The 24672-nt window shown below is 35.5% G+C and overlaps 1 protein-coding gene across 1 annotated transcript; it reads right to left on the minus strand.

Annotated features, from left to right (window-relative positions):
• Nucleotides 1–1043: 1043 nt before the first annotated feature.
• LOC129269304 (uncharacterized) lies at nt 1044–19090 on the minus strand. The gene is made up of 14 exons (XM_064105567.1): nt 19043–19090; nt 15015–15184; nt 14517–14642; nt 13405–13613; nt 12739–12862; nt 11395–11503; nt 10262–10506; nt 9748–9863; nt 7618–7756; nt 6352–6443; nt 4986–5138; nt 4096–4213; nt 3287–3397; nt 1044–2396 (listed from the first exon to the last, which is right to left on the minus strand). Exons 2-14 carry the CDS (start codon nt 15159–15161, stop codon nt 2196–2198), a joined length of 1890 nt encoding a protein of 629 aa, XP_063961637.1. The 5' UTR covers nt 15162–15184; nt 19043–19090; the 3' UTR covers nt 1044–2195.
• Nucleotides 19091–24672: the final 5582 nt, after the last annotated feature.

Below are 24672 nucleotides of genomic sequence, written 5' to 3' on the forward strand. Positions count from 1 at the left end.
GTTCCATGGTGTTCGAAACATGTGATTTCTTTTTCTTATGGAATATTTCCTTTTCATCATTGTCTGTGTCTTGTTTTTACACACTCTCTTTGTGTATTTCATATTTTCGCTCAAGAGACCATTTAACAGGGGCACAACATTTACACCAGGCTTTTTTTCCATCTAAGATACAGGGTTAGGATTGAAATAGGATTTTATGTTTGGTTTAGGGTTAGAATAGGGTAGTGTCAAATCCATGGTTGAATTTAAGGTGGTAATTCTTTAAATATGTGGAATTCATAGCTGAGCAGTTGTCACCGGAGCAAATGTCGTGGAACCCTATGTAACACCTCGGGTGCCATTGTTCAGAGTTTGAAGTGGCCTGTTTTGGATAAGCCACATGTATACTCTCCTGGTTGACCTGATTTGAAGCCTGGATGCACCCGCTTTTAGATTTCTGTAGCGCATTTCCATTACATATAATAGAGATCTTTGCATTCTTTAGTTTTAGTTAATTTACTCCAACGATGTTGTAGGACTAAGCCTGTTCATCGATCAAAGTAGAATGTCTATTGCTGCTCTCCTTCAGACAAAATTAGATGCACTACCTATGTTGGCAGGGAGGGGTGGCAGGGGTATCGTAGACGGCAAAAAATTCCATGGAAACACACGAGAATCAAAAATCTTTTTTTGTCCTTTTCCCTTTACCTCTCCCATCCACACACACACACACACAATGCTGAACAGCTCCCTCTCGTTCTCTCTCCCAAGAAAACTTGTCAAAAGTCTGTCCTGTGTCTTTCAGCAGGAATCTTGCTAGAATGATGCTATTTGTCTTTTCATTGCAGCTTTCCTGCAGTCCCCATTGTTTGGTCTATGGTGACTTTGATTTGTAATGAGAAGCTGCTTGCTGGATTCCTGCGGTAAAGACACAGCTCTGATACTTGACAAGGTGCCTAAAACAACGACAATGTACCAGCACTTATCATATACACAGGTCATATGGTCATTGTGTCACACAGTAATCACTTTACAGTTCATTTAAATCAACGAGTCTTGTGGTATTTCAAGCTATAACAAGTGAACAACGTTTATTACATGGATATATTTCATCTGTCATAGAAATAAACCACACAAGTGATTTACAGTGTGTGACATTACATCCTGGGTGCAATGTCATGAAAGCAGCTGAAGAAATCAAGTTATAAAAATCTCTTCTCATTTTCCCATACATGTCTCTGATAAAGCACTTAATTAAGCACTGCAAAAGATATAGTTTGAATTCACTTACTCGTCACAACAAAGCTTGGAAGACAAGATTCACTCTTGTTCAGCACATTTAAATTCTGGTACAAACTCGGAGCAAATGACACTGCCACACCCAGTTTGACAAATACAATCCATAATTTGCTGCCATTACCTGACTCATTACATTATGAAGCCACCATTTCCATTGCAGGCTAGCTGGTGAAGCTGCCACGTGACATCAACACTCAAAGAGGTCTTGCCTCTCCAAATCTTAAGCTTATTTCAAGTGGCAAATATCAAGACTATAGGCAAATGGAATGTTTCGTGTAACAGTTTTTCAGTTACAAGGATTTCAGTAGCTTGTAAAACCAGTTGGTAAAAATCACCTCTCAAATTATTAGGGATTCAAAAGTATGGGTATTTCCCAGGAATCTAAAATATCTTTGTTTAGAATTTAATTTTCTTTCAGTTATGTGCATACACATGACATCACTCCGAACAAGATTTAAAATTTTAGAAATTGTGTTGCTACGTCAGGCAGTCATTAAAAATGTTGGTGCAACAGATCTTTTTAATCCACCCTATTAGCAGATCCATGCAGTTTATATAACTGGAAATGACGGTAAACTTTTCTTGCTTCTCGTGTATTACACAGATTACACCGGATATTATTTCTATGGTCTGGGAAGTAAAATCTCTCTGGAAACCTGATTTCAATCATAGATTTAATCAATGCAATCACTCAATTAATCTACATGAATTCAGACCACATTTTTATGGAATGCCTGTCGCCAACTCAGTCATCAAATACAATATATTTTCACATTGTAGTAGTAGAAAGTGTTTGAAAAATCCTATCGAAACATTCTCTGTCTCTGTAGTACTTATTTGAATTTCAAAAAGTACCAGTACGGATAATGTCTAAGTGTTAAGTCCATATAAGTTCCAATCAGACTTAAAAGTTAGCGTTATCTATTGTCCGGGTACTTGATTTGCTCTAGATTGAGACCAACGACACATCTCCCGTGCCTCATCTTGTAGTCCCCTCGCTTTGGATCCTTGACGTGTCTCATCTCTGTAGTCCCAGGCATAAGGATTACGTGTAAGGAGTTGTGAGGAAGGGCTTCCAGTACTGTGCCTACCCGTTCATCCATCAGGGAAAGTGTCGTCTGAAAGAAGGTTGGAGGGAAAGATGCAGGGCAGTCAGGTCATACAAGAGATTAATAGGAATTTGCACATGAAAGTTACTTTGGTAATTCGCAACAACAAAGTATTTCAGCTTACACTGTGATTGTACAACAATGCTATTCTTACAAAGTTGCAAAGTATTCCTGAATGTCAGGAACATTCCATGAAAATTAATTGATTTTAGCATGCAGAATCAACCACAATTAAATGTCTCCCTGAATTCTACTTTGATTTCCTTGATTGGATTGCTAGTAATTCTGAAAGATCTTTCAGATTCCTCATTAAATTCTTTTTAAAAGATCAAAATTATCAGGCATTTCTGGGCCATACTGTAACACATACTTAGTACTCGATTTTAAGGCTAATTTTTAAGCTTGATTACATTCATTAGTAGGTGCAATCTAGCGCATAAATCAACTATTCGACCAATAGCTAAGATTTGTATAACGTGTCCTTTCTTTTATAGATCAGTTTAAAATGATCCTTAAAATTTCATACATTTACACATAAAGAAGGGCTATTCCTATAATCACTTCTCATCTTGTATATATGGCAATGAGGCTTTGGCTGCAGTAATTCATTTCATCCAGAGATTTTACACCAATGATGAAACAGATGTATACACACAAACCACTGCAAATGCCAAAGCCAAGACTTATTGGTGGGGTGAATTGTCCGACTTGCACTTTCTTTAAATGGTAAACTTTGGTGAGCAATTTCTTCATGAATTTTATATAAATAAGATACCACAAATTAACACATAAGTACATTACAAAAGAGTTTATTGCTTGTAACTTTTCAGTTACCAATTAAATGGGGGAAAAAAAGATCTAAATCTAAAAGATCTAAAAAACTAAATAATGACACTCACCTCAATATCTACATCATCTACTGTGTTGCCTTGAGTTAGATTGTTATAACCATGGAGTTGCATGCAGACAAAATCTGAACTGGAGAGTGCACTGCAGGCTTTCTTACAAATCTATGTGAAACAAAAATGAACAAAGATGTAGCTGATGAATGTCTTATTAACATACATACAAATACTTGATTGCAGAAACACAGAAATAAACAATATGGATGAAAATTGACTGAAATATGACATATACTGCCCAAATGCGATATCATCAAAGCATTATATTCAAGTGTGATAATAATCAAATGAAGGCAGTATGTAGAAGTCAAAAAGGTAACTAATGTCTTCTATCAATAACATGAAGAGATCTAAAACAATCCACAAGATGACTTCTGTTTTTTAAATGTTTAAAAATTAATATTCAGTGAGTGATGTGTTCACTATAAATTGCGCTTGCTCCATAGGGTCCAAACTCACTGCAAATAAGTTTTCTTTTACCGACATGTCAAAAATACAGGACAAAAAAATATACAGGAGTGAAAGTAGATGTACAAGTAATAATGCTTTGCCTTGGAATACTGAAGAATATGACATCACCAAAACCACCCTCATTGCTATTATCAATCTTGTCCTCACAATCATCAACATCATCGTCATTATACCCATTCATAACAGCATCATCACCACCATCCTCTCATCATCATTTTAATCACTTTAATCATCATCATCGTCATCGTCATCATCCCCATCATCATCACCAACATCACCATCATCATCGCCATCATCATCATTATCATCATCATCATCATCACCATCATCATTACCTCTTTGTCATTGGAGCACACAACACAGCTAACAGGTTCTTTCTTGAATTTCTTGAGTGTAAATCTAGTGTCAACAGCAGTCACTTTCTTCCCCTGCTCCTCAGCCAGCTCAAATATACTACAAGAAAATCAATTTAATAGGATTACAATGAAATTTGAAGACAGGATATTATTACATTTCAGTATCCTTTTATTACGAGATAGCAAGTGAATAACACAGTGCACAAGTTCTGAAAGACTAACAGAAAATATTAGTATTCCTAGGCAACTTGTGATTTAAATAATGTGAAGAATTAATAAATGAATATGTTATACTTCTAAAAGGCATGTAATCAAAGACTATATTAGAATGATGCACCCAAAAATGAATTGGGATAGTATGAGTGGTTTAGGACTGAAGCTGATGCTCTTGACAGTGGCTTGGTACACTGCGTTTAAGTAATCAGGAAAACATACAGGTATTGCTGAAGGGACACTCAAAATTAATTGGAAATAAAAGGAAAATAAACCGAAATTAAAGGAAATCAAATTAAAAGATGAATTGCAGTCTGTCTTGACCTTTCATGGGAATCAGATTACAATTAGATTGAACCAGACACTGAAAAAATGGGAATCCCCATAACATACCTTCATATTTGGGGATAAGTTAGTTTTCACACACCATTAAATCGGATCACATAATTTTTTTGGCTGAGTTGGAAAATATTGGGACAGGGATAAGAAGAAGCAAGAAGAATATTCTTTATAATAATGTAATGTCTACTTGTCTAAACTCAATTCCTATCTATAATAACTGAGAAACTGCTAATTGATAAGCATGCTAAAGGTATCAAATTTTCCATAAAAGATGACGCCAGCCATCTTGAAATGAAAGAAATAAATTGAAATACCTCTCTCTAGCAGCAAAGACTGGTCCTGAACTGCACTCTCTGTAGTAGTTCCTAAGCTGATCTCCCTTAGCTAGTTTGAGCTTGAAGAGATCCATAGATGCTACTGCATCTTCTATAGAGTCATGACCGGCTGTACTGCACTGAATGTCACGACTACGAGAAGAGATGAAAGGGGGTTAGTGACTTTGTGGGTGCTTGAATGAATAATTCTTCAGATTTTCCTATTTGTGGCACATGGATAGGTCAAGAACTAAGAACATATCAGTTTTGAAGTAAAATAGCTAACCTTAAGAGTGATGTGTGATATTGAGTAGTAATTTTTTTAAATGGCTAAAAACATACTTTGGAGGCAAACTACAATCTCAAACCTTAAAACATGAAATAATGATAAAAAACCTAAACATTTATTATAAGAGAGAAAAAAGTCAACAGACCCTTTCCAAATTACAATTTTCGGCAGTTTTCTCCTTTCGGGTGCATAAAACTTTTGGTTTATCACTTTGTATATTGTCATTATATAGCACAAGGAAAACAAATTCACGATTCATTTTGCACTGATTAAAGGGGAATCCAACCCAAATAAAAACTTGCTTTTAGAGGAAAAAGGAAAATCAAACAAGTTAATAGGTGAAAGTTTGAGCAATATAGGACAAACAATAAGAAAGTTATGAATTTTTAAAAGTTGTGAATATTGGTAATCACTATACCTATGGAGATTTCAAATTGGCAACAAATGTGCTGTCAAAGTGATGTAAGGCAAGGACTACTCTGCCATGTACTTCAATACATAAAATGACTAAAATTACATTTTTTCAAATGTTTTACTTCAAATTATATTTTTCTTTCATGAGGACATACAAAAATATACTACCTAGGCTATATTTAGATTACAGCCCCAGGGGAATGGGTACTTGGGAGAAAACCACATATCACTGATAATAAAGTACATGGCCTGTGGGAAAGTTGTCCTTGCCTCTTGTCATAATTTACTTACCCATTTGCCAATTTGAAATCTACATAGTCTTAGAGATCTCAATTTTAAAACAGCCATAACTTTCTTATTGCTTGTCCGAATTCTTTCAAACTTTCACAATCTGTTTTATTTATTTTTCTCCTTTCAAACACAACATATTATGACCAGGGGGCCGTTTCATAAAGCTGTTCGTAAGTTAAGAGCGACTTTAAGAACGACTGGTGATCCTTTCTTACGCGCTAAACCATCGCCATTGAATATACCATTTACCATTAGAAAGGATCACCAGTCGTTCTTAAAGTCGCTCTTAACTTACGAACAGCTTTAAGAAACACCCACCCGGGCTGGATTCCCCTTTAATAATTTTCAATCACTACTATAATTATTTCTTACTCGAGGTATTCTTTGGCTAAGAGTTTCAGCTTGACTCTCCGTCCTGATGCAGTAAACATGTTACTCGTATCCACACAATGAGGGTGATAGATCTATATAACACAAAGAAAAACGAACACTCCAGTAATATTGACTGCCTTGTGGTTGCCGTGTGCCATTTCATAAAGCTGTTCTTAGAGGGAAGTTCACTCTCAAGTCAAATTGATTTAAATAAAAACAGATTAATAGATATTTAAAGATTTTATTTTGTGATGTCACATACCACCAGCTTCCAAATATGTCAGAGGGTATTAATTTCATAAAATACAATTTCTACATTCAAATCAACATCATGGCAGTTACCATTATGGAAGAGTTATCTTAATCATAAGTTTTATGATATGGGTCCTTGATAATTAATTTTCAGGCCATAGTAATGCTTCATACGTCTTGAACAGGCCAGCAGAAGGTTTTACAAGATTACGAGAACTCAACATTTGTACCACTTTATTCCTTTTCATGAGTATTCAAGAACTTGACAGGACAATTTGTTCTTTCAGCTGCAAAAAATTTGACTGGAAACTTGCATCCTAAAACATCTCCTAAAATCTCAAATTCTTCTTTGAGAAACTGTCTACTGGGGCAAGGATAAAAATTCCTCATAGGGACAGCCATACATAGGGACGGCAGTACCTGCTCATTCCAAATTACATTTTGTATTGAACTCATTTTATGGGGGCTATTTTGGACATTCCGGGGAGTCAACATCACCCTCTGATCTCCCCTGTTAATCTTTACCAGAGCTGCCAAGTTGTATTTTGCATTTTCAGTATTCTTATCCCCCAAAATCAGTATTTTGACAAAAAAATCAGTATTTTTACCGTGTGAGATAAATATTTTGTATTTTTCCCCAAAAAAGTGTATTTCATAATAAATGCTTGGCGCACTCGCCCATCACGGCGCTCAAGCTGCATGCAAGCTAAAATGTGCACTGCTCTTGCAGATGAAAAAAAAACAAACATTGAAACTTGTGTATATCTCACCCTGGTTTTTACAAAATGATTGAAAAAAAAACAAGTTACCTGAAATTACATTGATCTAATAACCATATTTGTGTACGTTTTATGAAATAGAGACATATAGAGATGATTTTTCTCAATAAATTTCGATTTTGTAAAACGTATTTTTTAAAGAAAAAACGTACTGCCGTATTTTGGTTGCAAAAACGTACTAAATACGGAAAAATCATACTACTTGGCAGCTCTGCTTTACCCATGGTGTGCTTACCTTGAGAGCTCTAAGATCATTCTCCAATCCCTGTCCCACCAAGATGGCATCCTCTGGTACGACACCAATGACAGCCTTCTGAGCATCAGCAAGCCGGGTCTCAACTGGATCCAACAACTTCTTTGACATTCCACTATACCTGAAGGGATAAAAACAATTAAACATGTCATAAAAATGGAGATTCAAGTTGTTGGAAAGGTGGAGAAAATAATTCAGAGCTTTTCAACTCTTTTCATGTTACAAAAGAAGATGAGTCAGAGTGTATCTAAAATGACCACTGCCAATCGGCCGTCACATGGCAAAACGATGTATCTGAAAAATTTGACTTTTTCGGGTTTTTACATTTGGTGGGGTTTTTCAGGGAGCTCTTTTCATTTATCTTACTCTCATAATGACAGGTATTTTAGTTTTCAAGATAGCATGGGCTATCTGCAGTACTTTATTCAAATTTGCCAACTCATTTGATGGTAAAAGGATGTATCTTACAGATACACTCCAAAAAGGCCGCAGGAGAGCGCAATGTTCTTTGGTAAAAAGATGTATCTGTTAGTTACACTTTTCTTCCGTCAAATGAGTGAGCGCACCCAGCTTCGTGAAATATGGCAAAAGGATGTATCTGCAACATACATATTTTTACCGTAATCGTTGAGCCACGAACTTCATAGACTATTTGATGGCAAAAAAAATGTATCTACAACATACAAATTGTGTGCCACGATATTCAGAGACCAGTTTATGGCAAAACAGTGTATCTGCTACATACATCATTTTCCACAAATTGTGCCCCCAAAAGTCATAGATTAGTTTATGGTATTAAAATTGTGTATGTGCCAATTACACCCAGGTCTGATTACACCCTTTTACCAGTTGTCATGTCTTTTTAAGTTTTAAAGGCTTGTTTCATGGCTAAATTGATTTGACCATAAACACAAAATGATGTATCTGCAGATACATCATTTTGCCATGATTCAACCATAGAAACTAATCGATGTATCTGCAGATACACCTTTTTGCCATATTGCCGTAGGAATGTTATGATGTATCTGCAGATACACATCATTTTGCCATAAACGTAGTACTAATGTGGACAGTTTGATATTTTGGCTAAATGCTGAATCTACATAAAAACAGTTATTTTGATGAAAAACAAAAGTTAAATGTTATAAAATTATTAAGGAAGATGAATTTAATGACATTCTTATAAATCTAACTAAATTCAACACTGGGAAATTTTCTTTTGAAGAAAGAAAAAAGCGGTAACTTCAAAGTGGTTTTTCTTAGAATGTGCATTTTGCAGATACTAGTACATCGTTTTGCCATGTAATGGCCGCAAGGCAAAGGAATACTATTCAAATACCCATACGTTCAAAATGTGACCCATCCCCCCACTCTACAAAATATTTGGGTAAAGATGTATGGAGTCCCATGCATGCATTTCTGCGTGCAGTGTATGTGACTCTCGCTAATCTTGATTCCTGACATATTTGTGATTATTCAATCCCACTTGACATACTACTTGTATGCTGCATTATACCTTTTGTACAGCCCATTATAAATAAACCTTTCCCAATCACTTTGAAGCACTTTCTAACACAATTCAATCTCACAAACAGATATTATTTCTTTATCTTTTGTTAAGCTCAGCACACACTATGCGACGCGACTGCGCAAAGATGCGATTGCAACAAAATCACAGAGTATGCGCCAACCTACAATGCGCTGCAACTCCGACCCACTTTGTTGCAGTAGGATCGCAGACCAAGTCTAAAAAATTTGACATGTCAAATCTTTCGCTAATTACAGTTGATCAAATTTGTCCTAGACAATGGTGCCATGGCCAATTTGCTGCGTTGCTGCAGCCCAGACAACATAAGTGCCAATAAGAGGTGTCATGAATATGCAGCGCGTTGCAGAGCTGTTGCAATATGTGCGCTGGCCCGCAATGCGATTGCACTGAGATGAGATTGGCAACATGTTGCAACCGGATCTCAGTGCAATCCTGTCGAATACTGTGTGCTGGGCTTTAGACACACTGTCTATCTCATAGTTTCAGAGTTTTGCAACAATATTATAATCAGTACTACAGCAGGTAGCACAAATTGCTAATTCACGTATGCCTCAATTTCTTACTTGGTGAGATAATCCCTGACAGGATTTGTTGGTTTGACTAGTGAGTTGTAGAGCATCTTCCCTTCCTCATTGGTGACAGAGACCCTCGCTAGCTCAGAACCAGCAGATGTAAGCACCTGAAAGAAAATTATTACTCTATTAGTCTATTTTTAACATACTTTCTTTAAAAACCTTAAGATGAAATATCTTGAAGACATCACTATGTGTTACAAACATGATTTATATGTTACATGAGGAGCATAAATGGTTCTACATGTTTGGAGGAATAAGTTAATGTATTTGGGTTTTCATGTTATGATAAAACAAGAAATAAAATTAAAATTAGCTCATAGGATCATCAAATAACTCAGTTAGGTATGGTTCATGATATAAATAGAATTGTTTTACATAAAATTGAAAAAAATAAAAACTATTTTTGCAAATTTTTAAAAATTCCCTTAAAAAAGAAAGAAAAAACTTATTCAATTGATTAAACTAAACTAATACTTTGGGTAAACCTTGTTTCGTAACATACCATTTCACAATCGATGCCTATAATCGGGCTCTGATCATTGACACACTCTACATGCCTGGTGTGAACACATCCTGGGTCATCTGGGCAGGGGTATCCCCTACTCTCCATCTCTTCCCTACTGACCAGGTAGTAGGTCTTCCCTGGTTGATCCTGTCCATTCACGATGCCATTTTCTGCCTTTTCCTCAATCAGTTTCAGTTCTTCATTCATCTGATTCTCCTTGACTGCTTTCTCATATTTCATAGCTGTTGGGAACATGAATAAAAAGTCAAATTCTTAACACTATCAAGATCACCTATGCAGAGCTCTCTCTAATACAAGTAAAAACTAGGCAAAACTATTCTGCAGACATGAAGTGTTAACCCATTGCCTATCGGCACGGGGGGAACTGGTACATTTCCAGTTCTCAAGAATAAGAGTATTTACAGGAAGGTGATCCTTATGGAAAGTTCTTTAAAGTGACAGGGTTTTAAGATTATGAAATTAAAAAATGCACCCTTTATAGACAAACATGAGCAAAGTTTTATATCGGTCCATCACATGGATCTGTAGTTATTTTTAGAACAAATCATTGACCTCTTTGACCTTCATACCCTAAAGTAACAGACCCTATGCATATATAAAGCCATAATTTCATAGCTCCCTACCTTAGAGGCTATAGGAATACAAGAGTACATGTAAATGTAGTTGTCAGAGATGCGCCAGCTACAAATCACCAAATGCACGCAAGACAATGGCTTCAGCCTTTAAGATGGCAGCACTGGTATCCATGCATAAGATCTATCATTAGATCACCAGACTAAAATTGCTTGCATGGAACCTTTATTTTGAAGGATGAGTCAAGTAAATTATGTCATTAGTCATTTACACTGACATTACATTGATATATCTCTCTGCAGAGGTTTATATCAGATATATCAGAGGCTACAAATTTGAACATATTAAAATGACATGGGCCCACTAACACACGAGTGAAAAATTATCATGGTGACTGGTATATGGTACACTTTCAAACTCATCTTATCAATGATTTATTTATTATTTTCATTCCTTATAATAGGCAGACTTTTATTGAATAGTCCTATATAATGAAACTAAATCAAAGTCTAGGTTGTCTCTGATGAAATCATTACCTGCTATTATCCTGTGTTTGTGAAGGCTAAATCGAGTGTTGCTTTTCAGGGTGGATAGAACATCTTGAAGCATAGCAAAGTAACTAAGGGCTGGAATGACTTTGGCTGACTGATCAACATGTAAATGACAAAAGTGACTATTACAAAAATATCTGAAATTAAAATATCTGAACTTAAAAAAATAATAATACAAACTGCAAAGGATGAACAGTGATTTTCCGTTTCAGAAAATCTCAAATTCCGTTTCAGCATGTCTGAAAACGGAAATTCTGTTTCCCCATAGACTTTGTGTACATGAAAAAGTGACAATTCCGTTTACATAGAAAACCAATACGCAATGAGTAGCGCGATGTCAAAATGCTAGCGCTGGTCAAATTTTGCAGCCACCAATGTACTAAAATCGCTTTAAAGTCCATTTTAATCAAAGAGATTCGAGCTCAAAAACTATTTAGAGAAACATAATCAACATTAATACATCCTCACCTTTCATATTATTAGCATTATTTTATGGTTACATGAGATTTTATTGCTGATTTGGGGACTTTTCGGACATCGTTTTGAGCAGTCGACGACTTCCGCTTATCCGCCATGTTGGATATGTTGAATCACCGTGATCATTGTATTATGACCGAACGCAGAGGGCGGCAACACACGGCCGTTTTCTGCCTTATATGCGGACGTCAGTGTAAACTAATTTAGATACGATCGAGTGATGGAGGGGCTCGAGTGTAGTTACGATGTGTTGATTGTCATGATTGTTGTTGCAAAGTGAAATTGTGTTTTTTTCAGTTGATATTCGTATTTTGTTGAGGATTTGGGATTAATTTTTGTTGATATTTTGTGCATTTTGAGAAAAAACAAGTTTTCCGTGATTTTCCATTTGAAAAGCCACTTTCCGTTTCAAAAGGCCGATTCCGTGAATTCCGTCCGTTTTCCGCGATCGCGGAAAATCACTGTCCCTAATAATGACCCATAAATAAGAATATTAACAAGAAAATTATTGAAAAAAAAATCTTATATATTCATATAATTAATTTTTGATGAAAGAGTTGTGTCACAATAGAAGCAATACCAAACACAACAATGTAGATATGCAACTAAAAAAATTGTAATCACTTGGCATCTATAAGGCTAATGATCAGACTTAGTAAAATTGTTAAATGTAATAGATATGAAATTACTGTTTTAAAATAAATAAATGAACAGTTGAAGCATATATTTGAATATAAATGGTTACAAACTTCACAGAGAAAGAAAGAAAAACAGAATATCTTTCTTATTTCCAATTGAAGGTGGAAATAGAATTTTCCATAACTTGCCATACATTAAAAGCTTGATACTCACAAATGACTTGGAAGCAATATTTGGGAAGCAATGTCTCTTTCTCCTGTAAATTATACTGGTTACACCATTCAGGATGATGAAAACAACCTTCTTCACCTTGGCAACCCTAAGTAGCTTGCACCAGCTGTGGTAATAACAATGATAGGACAACCAGAATCCAATGAATGGGGTAAAAATATCTGTAAAGCACTTACAAACATTATTCCAGTATGATAAGTGCTAAGGCAGAATGTTTATATTATATTGGATAGAGCACTCAGAATGGGATACCAGAAATATTCCACAAGTTAGGGCCAATATTCCATGAATTTCATGAAAAAAGGCTTTCCAATATAATTATTTCCCCAAAAGAATTTGATTGAGCAAATCGTGTCACAAATCACAATCAGATATTATAGCACCACTTCATAAGATTGATAATGCGATTTATATTTGACTCTTTAGTATTACTGTGTTCTATGATGCTTACTGCATTAAAATGATTATTTTGTGTGATGTAAATATAATGCATTCATGAATGCGCATTAGACTGTTCATTACGGTACCATAATTGAACAGCAAATTTTTTACAGTAGCCAATGGGATATTCATCAGATTTCAGAACTCTCTCCCTTTGTTTGCTGTCTCTATATTTCTTTACTTATCAAGACTGTCATAGTACCATACCTTGGTTGAAAACTTGCAGCATTTCCTAGCAATCCATACTGAAGAAGATATAAGATTTCTGTGAGTGTTATTGGTTCCTTTCTCTTAAGTATTGTTGGTACTTTTGTCTTTGGTGAATCTACATTCTTTTCTTTGTCACTTCCATTGGCTGAGATGTGATTGCCATTCATTTTGGGAGTATTCTCTACAAGAAACAACTTTGGTTGTAGCTAAAATAGGAGAGAGAAAGAGACAGAAAATAATGACAAAAAATTGTACAGTAATGAATTTTTTTTTTTTTTTGGGGGGGGGGGTGGAGATCTTAATCATGGAAAATGTTTCAATATCAATGGAATTTCAAATAATACTGAAAATAATAAATAAAAACATGGTTGACATACATGTATAAGCCCCTAAAACACATTTCATGAACTCAAATTTGAGATGTAATACCATTCTCATTGCTCCTTCATCATTATAATACTATGTTAAGTTGCTTTTAATGAAAATTGACATTATTCAGTGTGGTGTGTGACTTGTTATGATAATGTAATCATGGAATGCATAGTCCTAGTAAATAAGCAGGAATGTAAAGAAATGAAATGTATTTTTTTTTCAGAGGTGAATTTTCAATAACCAAGCTGCAGGAAACAGGAAAACAAATTTACAGAATGTAAGTGAAAATAAATTTATACTGTCTAAATCCATATTTTATTCCTATATATGACATCAAAATATAAAATAATAGTCAGTTCTTGTATAGCGCATAACACATTATGAATAACATCTCTATGCGCTTCCAAAGGACTTGGATATTATTACCCTGGCTGTAGCTCAAGCAGCTTTTACGCGCTTGGCATTTCAAGGAATAAATTCCTGCCAGGAACCTGGGTTGAGTGCAGCACAATGTGGATTAATTTCTTGCTGAAGGAAGCTACGCCATGGCCGGGATTTGAACCCATGATCCTCTGTTTCAAAGTCTATATTATCTATAACATTCACAGAGGTACTGATAAACATTAAATTTAAACTTCTAATGGCTACTTTTATCTCGCCATATGACCCACTCATGAATAGTGAGATATGCGAATGCAGCAAAAAATATCAATCTATGGAACTTATTGCTTTCATACCATCTTCTGTTTCTGGAAATATGCTTTTCTCTTCTTCCATTCCGCCACTTGTTCTGCAGAGTACTTTAGCTTGGCTTCAGGTGATGGAACTGAAGCACTATTTGTTCCTTCATGAACTGTAGCCTGCTGGAACAAACAATAATTTAAAAAATACATCACAATTATTTAACTGTTTTATTTTTGTAACCACCTGGATATCTGATTACATGCCATAGCAGTTTAAAGTTTTTTTTTCTTTTAATATCTTGAAAAAAGTAAACTTATAATGGAGTCAGCCAAGTAGCCTATAGCTGACTCAACCCCATTTTGTCCTTTCTTTTCACTTGACAGAACTACATTCTAATAAAAAAAATGTACTCTATTTCCCACCCAAGTTAAAATTCAAACTGCACTTTTAGCATATCAATAATAGAATATTTATCACTTATTTTTCAAATATTCATACATCATGAATTCATCAGTCATATCTTAAGAAAAGTAATAGCATGAAATCAATACCTCAGCAACTACTGTTTTGCCACTCTTCTTCTGCTTCTTTGCCAGCTTGTTTCCTGAAGTTGACTCCTCATCCTTTTCAGTTGCAGTCAAACTATCAGCAGATTTACGCTTCCTGCTTGACTTGGTTTGGTTCTCTGCTGATCCCATATCACTTGATGCAACAATGTAGGCTAGTTGATAAAATCAAATGAAAAAAGATCTGAAGATCAAGCTTAGTTCTGCTTTTCAGATTTAAGGAGAAACTGAACCAAGTTAAGTAAGACTCCATGATGACGCTTTTTTTTTTAACTTTTATTTTTTTTACATTTTCCGCCTGATTAGTCTGATTATTTTTTCACGAATGTGAAACACCTGTTACCAAGTGAAAAGTGACACTAAATGACTAATTCAAATTTATCAGATATTTTAGAATGTGTGGGCAGAAATTAAGCTAAAACTTAATTGATAAAATGTTATGAACACTTACAATTTATGATATATACATTCCAAATTTCTGTAACCTAAAATAATTTGTCAAATGTTTATTCTTGACTTCATAAATATGTTCATTCCCATAATTAATACCTGCTCATGTATAAAATAAATTGGGTTCCAAAAGAAATAGATCAAACTTTACAATGGCACTGGACGAATTCCACTGTCAAAATGACAGTTGTTGTTGTGTCCAGACAATCAAGTTTAAACAGCCATTCAAAGTTAACGAGCAAAGTTTCATCAACTTTTAGTGTAAAATCTTTAATAGGCATTACAGAAAACAAATTAAAGAGTTACCACTACTACTGTATTGAATTCATATTTTTTGTGCAATCTTAAGACAAAAAGAAGGGTTCAAAATTTTAAAGGGTCCAGACACCCGACCTCCATCCTACATCAGATTAGATCTAAATCTTGATTGTTCATGTTACTTTGTAATATAAACCCCTCAAAAATAGTTACGCAACTCAAGTTTGAAGGATAATATATTTCTTAGTGTGCCATCATCATATGTAAATATGGTATCATTGGAAAGCATGATTATTCCTCTTTACAATGTGTCATTTGTACTTCTAATGTTATCATGGAATGCCCAGACTTGATAAATAAGCAGCAATGTCAGAAATGAAATGTTGCAAATTTGTTGTTTCTTATCGTGAATTTCCAATTGTTTTGAGGATGGACTGAGTTTAAATGATATTGATGCGTGAAAATCCACACATGGTGTATTCTTATGGTAACAGATTGAATGTACTTGGAATAATGTTTAACCCTGTCATTAAAAAAAAATTTAAGATGTTGAATTTACAAAAGATGAGAAGATTGGTTTCTTTGTTGTTGAACAGATTAAATTTATGAAAGCTTTCACTTCAAGCAAACACCAAATCGTGCAAACAGTTAATACACATCTCTTCAACAACAAAAACCATTTCTTTCAACCTTAATGACACACTAATGAAGACATTCAAACATTCACTGTCACCTGGGGCTAATTGAATGAGCAGGTCTTTTCAAGAAACGTCTTTCTTGTCGCCCATTTTATTATGATGCGCCATGTGAAACATATTTCAATAAATTACCTGCAAATACATTTTATTCGTCCATTAAAGTAAACAAAATCATTGTTTAAAAACTGATGTGAAACCTCATGTTACTGTATGTAATATGAATATCGATTAAAAGCTAGCTAACAAATTTCATTTATCATAAATTTCAGAAATATCCCACATAGGTCTACAGCGCATCATGAAAGATGGGCGACGCAAAAGACGGTCCTTGGAAATACCCTTTCGTGCAGTCGGCAGAATTCTAAAGAAATGGAGACTGGTTAGAAAACAATGCATATGATTTTGCAATTTCACTTCTTACTTTGCCCTTGTAATTGCACATTTCATGATTACATAATCACAACAAATGACAAATCATTGTTATTGTAAAGAGGAATTAAGAAGCTTTCCAATTATACCACTTAACTTACCAGTTGACTTTAGTTCAGTAGATCTAACAAAAATATATCATCCCCCAAACTCAAACTTGAGTTGCAGAAATTTTTTTGAGCTTAAATTAAGCCTTGCCCTCGACTTAGCCAGGAGGCTCCTCAAGAGTAAAAATCATTTACTAACGTATGCTTTCTCTCCACGGAGCCAGGAATTCCTTCCCATTCATCTGCATGTACGCGTCAGTAACGTTGGGGAAAAACAATAGGAAACAAGATGGTGGCGTAAACATCGGGCAAGTCTCCTACGTCTTTTCATAATTTTTTTCTCATTTTTTTATGAATTCTTGTTTGAAAATGAAATCAATAGCGTAGAGATGTCGGAAATTAAGTTGTATCCCATTTACATGATTTAGGACTAGATCTTTTAGAAGGAAAGTAGATATCTTGGGGGCGAAAGTTTCAGGGTTTTTGGCGGTACGTGCAGATGAATGGGAAGGAATTCCTGGCTCCGTGGAGAGTAAGCATACGTAAGTAAATGATTTTTACTCTCGACTCTAGGAGCCTCCTGGCTACCTTGACTTAGACAGCTGGCAGCCGTCTGTTTCGAGGAGTTTTTTAAACATTGTGAATTTTTTTAATTTCTCCTCGTACACAGACGGCACGCTATCATGTACCTTAGGCGATGTTCGTGCAGGCTCCACTCCACTTCACTACCGCTACACTACGCTCCACCTACCCGAACATCGGGACAGTGAACTCGATCGGATATTTCCGAGTCACAAAGGTGGGATGGCAATCATGGTTATCGTAAAAATTAAAGAAAAAAATATAACGAAGGATATGAATGACTTAATATCTTACTCTACACCAGTATTTCACTCCGTGTCCATCCTCCGGTTATCCTCAAAATTGGTGATTTTGGGCCAGTATCTTTTTCCTCACACGTATTATTCACGGCCGATTTCAAAACATCGCATGTGATCGCGATCGATATCAGCGACCGATCGCATGCAATGTTTTGAAATTGGCCGTGAATAATATGTGTGAGGAAAAAGATACTGGCCCAAAATCACCAATTTTGAGGATAACCGGAAGATGGACACGGAGTGAAATACAGGTGTAGAGTAAGATATTAAGTCATTCATATCCCTTGTTATATTTTTTTTCTTCAATTTTTACGATAACCATGATTGCCATCCCACCTTTGTGACTCGGAAATATCCGATCGAGTTCATTGTCCCGATGTTCGGGTAGGTGGAGCGTAGTGTAGCGGTAGTGAAGTGGAGTGGAGCCTGCACGAACATCGCCTGAGGTAGCTATCGTGCAGCGACCATTAGGGGGTTAACAATGCAAAATCCCCCCAACGGGGCACATCAATTTTTGTCTTTATTTCATAAAAATATATAAAAAGAACTGTACCAAAATAAAGATTGTCATTCTGTTTTGGCCTGAAATGCACCGAAACAGGGAAAAATAAACTTAAATTTTAAAAGGGGAAAAAATGGTGACTTACTTCGGCTGTCGCGCAACTTCACTGTTTTATCCGGACTTAATACATAAACATATGGCCATTGAGTCCCTGTACAGATCGAGCTAGAACTTCGGTCTTTGTATTTGGTGAGTGGAGCCAACGAAGTTCAGCGGAACAACCAACAATAACACATAACAGAGACCGAAGCTTTTTGTCTACCTCGAGTTGACTGAGCCTGGCCGAGCCGGCGAGGGTTTATTTTATGATTGAAATAAATTGAATTGAATAGAACAGCGAACGTCAAAAACTACTCCCTTTGCATATGGGCTGTCTTCAAATTGTGTCACTGTCGTTAAGTTGTTGGCAGATGAAAGATTCTTTCATCTGCCAACAACGTTTTTCAGAAAAAAAAAGTCTCGAAGTTAATTGCAACACATAATGACATATTTTGTAGTGTATGGGACCACGACAAACAACAAATCTAACTTTTTCACAAGACATTGCGCTCAATAATTTATCCATGACGTGTTTTAAGAGCAAAATATCCCGAATAAATACAGTAACTTCGCTTCAACAGATACAAAGCTAGAATTATAATGAATTTGATTGCTTACTTTACTTTTGCTTTACTTTTACTTTACTTACCAAAATTACAAGCAAGTTGTCTGGGGCCGATTGCACGAAAGGGTCTTTCAAAGGACCGTCTTTCGTGTCGCCCATCTTTTATGATGCGCTATAAGCGGGGTGATTCTGAAATTTATGATAAACAAATAAAATTCGTAAGCTTGCTTTTAAATCAAATTTTATACAATTTCATGAAATATCACATCATTTTATAAACAAATATTTTGTTTATTTTAACGGAAAAATAAAATATATTTGCAGATAATTTATTTGAAATGCGTTTCACATGGCGTATCATAAAAGATGGGCGACACGAAAGACGGTCCTTGGAAAGACCCTTTCGTGCAATCGGCCCCTGCTCACCGACACCGCTCGCTCACATGCTTGGCTTTATGCACGCGCGCACATGCATGCTGAGTACGAACAGCTATGGACGGCCTTTAGGGCCAGAATATATAAGGTGTGTGAAAAGACATGCGCATGGCCATGGGGCGCATGTATCCCCCGGCCCGGATTATCCCCAAAATGTTTTAAAATGTATCAGTGGAAGCAAAATTAAACAAGAAATAAAAGTTATACAATTGTTTTTATAATCTCTTATCAAAGATGAATGCATGCAGTAATATAAGAGTAAATAAAGGAATTCAATCAATATAAAAATTAGGCCGATCGACCCCGGAGGGTGGGGGGGGGGGGCACTTTCATTAATGAGTGCACCTTGTGTGACCAAAGAAACATGTAAAAAGGACCTCTTTTTCAAGATAGGGTATGTAACGTACGTAAGGTAATAAGGGTGTCAAAAACACTAAAATAGTGAAAAAAAGCTAGGGTATTTCGCGCTATAGGAAATCTACGTGTTTACGTAAACCTAAAGCCGCGATGTGTGCATGATCATGACATAACCATTAAGATATCATTGTACTTGTTTAAGGGGTCAATTCAGGGAATACTTGTCAAAGGTACAGTTTTGTTTCCAATAGGCCTACTAATTAAGGGTAGGCCTATAGGGGGAACACACCAATACTTCTTAAGGGGGTGCATTTTCAGAACATGGAAAATACTTGTTTAGGGTGCTTTTCGAAACCCCATGGTCGACCACACATGGTATCCACTCGTCAATGGAAGTGGCCCCGCGGGCCCTGCCCCCATTTTTTCACAACCAAGAAAATAAAAGAGAAAAGGAAAGAAAAAGAAAGGAGGGTGAAATATATGGTATTATTTTCTGAATATTATGTCAGTGTGACAAACTTGGATTTTTAAAATAAAAATGTCATAATTTATGCTCGCTTGCAACTTTTCATTAATTTTACATGATACGCCATATCGAGCCCCCTAAAAAAATTTGGCTTATTATGCCACTGAACATAACTACTAACTTTTATACCCTTTTTGTAAATACTATACGACAAACAGACAAGAACACAATTCTAAGGCGTTATTACATATGATGCCTTCTATGCATGGCTGACTATCAACAAAACTGAGTTTTAAAGGTCAAGTCCACCTCAGAAAAATGTTGATTAGAATCAATAGAGAAAAAAGGTAGACAGCATATAATGCTGGAAATTTCATCAAAATTGAAAGAAAGTTATGACATTTTTAAGTTTTGCTTATTTTTCACATAATAGTTGGTACACAATTTAGTCATATGCAAAGTATGAGAGAATCGATGATGTCCTTCATTCACTATTTCTTTTGTTTTTCATTGTTTGAATTATACAATATTTCAATTTTTTGTTTCACTTGACAGAGAAAATTAGAATATTTCATATTTCATTTAATAAGAAATTAAAAAAATTTAGTGAGTGAGTCACCATTTCCCTCATCTGCATACCGACCGGGATGTGCATATAACTATTTTGTGAAATTAAGCAAAATTTTAAAATGTCAGTTTTATATATGCTTGTTGGATTTATCTCTTTTTATTCAAATCAATTTTTGTTGGGTTGGACATGTCCAAGCCTGTATAACATGTTAATTTTTGTTTTCTAGAATTATTAGAATTCAAACACTATTTCAAAGGAACAGAGCTTTGTTTTTTCTTCCCCCTTTTATTTTCAAGTTTCCAGTTTCATTTATTTCTCCTCAAGAGATCAAGATAAAAATACATAAAAAATAGACAATGTACAATGAACATCAAATTTAAAGAAAGTGAGGAAGGTAATGGCCAGAAAGGAAGAAACCTTGTGTGAGGCCAACCCATAACAAAAATTGTACTTAAAGAAATATTAAAAACATCATATAATCACAAATTCAATGAGATTGAGGTGTCAAATTAAAAGGCAGAAATTGAAATTTTTGGACATGTTCGTTTTGAAAATCAGATACTGCCCTCAAACCCGGACATTTGGTATTATTTTTACTGACTCATGCATGAATGAGGAATCATTCTAAATTTTCTTATTCGTATCAGATGAAAGAGATGATTTAAGATTTCAAATGATAGATCATTTTGTCTTTACTCGTAGACCGTCATTGCACTGTACAGTACATAGTACATCTCTTATACTTTATTTTGGCCTTATGAGGGGTCCATATACACAAACGAAAATGGCGTCTATCAATCAAGCAGCGAGAGCTGCGGCCGTAGCACGGCAAGTGAAACCGTTTATGTCAAAGAATCCAGATGAAGCACGAAGAAGGATAATACAGCTATATAAAGCTTGGTGGAGAGAAGTCCCTCACGCAAGTAAGAATGGTTGTTTGAAGTGGATAAATTGTGAAAATCGTTATTTTATGTCATGTTATGACTTATGACTTATGTGCATCGATATCCCACCAACTCCTCCGCCGACGCCGACGGGAGTGGCGCTGGCGCTGGCGAAGTTTGCGTGCGCTGGCGCGGCCTCGGGGCTCTCCGGAATGTTTTGCCGGGTCACATAACCCAGGCCAGGGAGCTCCGGCCCGCGAAGCGGGCGTTTCATGAAAGGACTTGTCGGACGTTTTATCAACATTTTCATCTGACATCTTCCTCTGGGGAGCGTTTCATCAACATTTTCGTCCGACAAGTTGTCGGGTCGGGTATGGAAAAAAAAATCAACGCATCGGTCGGGAAAGAGTTGCATGTATAGGGGTCCATCATGACTACCACCGTGTGCCATTTCGAATGCACATGTTTCCCCTACAGATATCACAATTCTGTGATAAAATAATTCGAATTACACAGGAAATAAATCCCAGAGTCTAGTAACCTAGCATTAGTGAGTTGTCATTCGGCTTTGCTTTTCAAAACGGCTTATTAACTTCCAAAATAAGTTATCTAATTTATCAATTATAACTAAAAAATCATTTGTTTTCTTTTTCTAGGGGATGAGGTATTATATCAGACAATAAATCATCAAACAAAGCTCCATCTTTTTTACAAGGACGGCGGCAGGCTCACGCATTGGCGCTTTTACTAGCTAGCCAGTTGGAGCTCTGTCTCTCTGCCAGAGCTCTGGGGGATAATTCGCTCAGTAAAGGCCTCAATGATGGTGATTTTCTGTTTCAGACAGAGTTTACATTTCAGGAATACTATTCAAAACTGCCAATAAAGTTTGATGATTTCTTCATTGTCATGTATATTTAAGTTCTTAATGAATACATTCTCACCAAATTTAGACTCCCCCATAGAGAAATTAAATTTTCATTGAGATCTGCGTTTTCAAAGAACTTCAGGAAAAGTTAGGGTAAGTGGGCCTTTATTACATGTACATGGCTGACTAGGGTATTGTACTGGAATAAATGGAGTAGAAATTAGATATTGAATTCATTTATATCCAAGTCCAACTCACAGTCACACACACACGCACGCACACACCCACCCATCCACACACACCCACATCCAAGATTCTAAACATGATAAATAACTTTAAAAATCATACAATATTAAACAAAAAGTAATAATTCCTTAATAAGTGAACAGGTATTCCTCAAAATACAAAAAATTAGCATTTAAAAAGAGCCCCCGAAATTTGACAAAAAAATTAAAATGGAGCCCCCGGAAAAAAAAAAGAAATTGTCAGTGACTTAACTTTTAGCCAAAGTCAAAACCTAACTAAAACAGGTTTTACAACACACAATCTAATTACAATACATTGTAAAACAATTATAAATACTTCCTTTGGTTGTTGATTGTAATTTTATAGTACATACATTTCCTCCATCCATTTTGTTAATTGAGCAAAAAGCTCCCCTTGTATGTTGAAGAAGAGCTTTTTGAAGTGCTCCTCTACCGCTCTCCTTAAAAGTTCTAGGAGAGCTTTTTATTGCTCCCCTTATAATTATAAAACCGAGTCCCTGGTTAATGTAAAGTCGATGGAATACAAAACCGATTTTTGTGACCATTTTGAACCCAAGTCTTCAACAGGCTCTAACTTCTTTGTTTTTGAGCCCTGGCTTTATTTAGGTATCAATGGAAAGGTGAAAGAAAGCTAAATTGATGTGTAATCATATCACTTTGTAATTTTTCTTCTTAATAATATGTGTAAATAATTTCATCTATGCAAATTACGCAAAATAACAATTACTTGCCACTTTTTTTTACCAAATGAAGGTGATCAAGATAGATAATTTATATAATTTAGTTGGCATCAAAACGGCATCATGTAGATAATTTCCTAAATCAAGGGCTAAATGAATTTGTTTAAAGTATCGTTTTTGTTATTTCTAATGTATTTCTTTGTTTTTCTGATATAAATTACAAGCTCTTTTTCAACTTTAGTATTGTATACATGTATGTACGGTGGTCTTTTTTTACATATGAAAATTATCATTCCTTTTGACTTTTGTACTTTGTATGACCAAATAAAAATACAAGTGCTATTTTCTGATGTATTTGATTGTTTCACCAATTCCTTATTTATTTTATTGTTTCAACAATTTGTTATACATGTATAATATGATTTTGCGGTTTTGTAATTTTGTAATTGTAATTTTGAGAGGTACTTCAAATAAAAAATATTTCGCAAAATATTTTTAACATGGGCAGTACCACAGGTGGGGGTTGGGGCATGGTGTGGGCAATGGATGAAATTTTTCAATAAGTAAAAGGCACCACATGCATGTCTGTCTCAAAGAATACTTCATGACTGAGTTGTTTACAGAGACATAAAGTGGACCCAAGACTGTAGGCTGATTCATTCATATGCAGGGGTGTTGCACTTGGAGGGATGCATATAATACAAGCATTGATTTACTTTAGCAGGGCCTGACCTTTACTTTTTTCTTAGGGAGCCAGCCGGGCTCCTCAAGCACTTTTTTAGGGAGCCCGCATGGGTTTTAAGGAGCCCAAGTTTATCCCTTTTTTTGGAATAATACTGGTCATTACCTATTAAAATATTAAAGCACACCATCACGATACGTTTTTTGTTTAATAATCACCAGCACCAGTTGTATTTATTCAGGGTAAATCAGATTTTGACACCCCAACACACTTAGACACCGGTCACAAACACATAAGTCAATGACTTTTTTTTTTAATTTTTAATGCCCCCCCCCCTCAAAAAAAAAAAAAAAAAAAAAAAAAAAGGAAATAAATTAAATACATAAACAAAATTGATTTTTTTTTCATGCTGAATCATGGATGTGGGTTGGTGTGTGTTTGTGTGGGTGTGACTGTGCGGTGGACTTGGATATACATGTATATGTTAAAAAAATTAATTCATCATCTA

The sequence above is a fragment of the Lytechinus pictus genome, chromosome 10 (genome assembly GCF_037042905.1).
Source record: "Lytechinus pictus isolate F3 Inbred chromosome 10, Lp3.0, whole genome shotgun sequence".
NCBI classification, from domain to species: domain Eukaryota; kingdom Metazoa; phylum Echinodermata; class Echinoidea; order Temnopleuroida; family Toxopneustidae; genus Lytechinus; species Lytechinus pictus.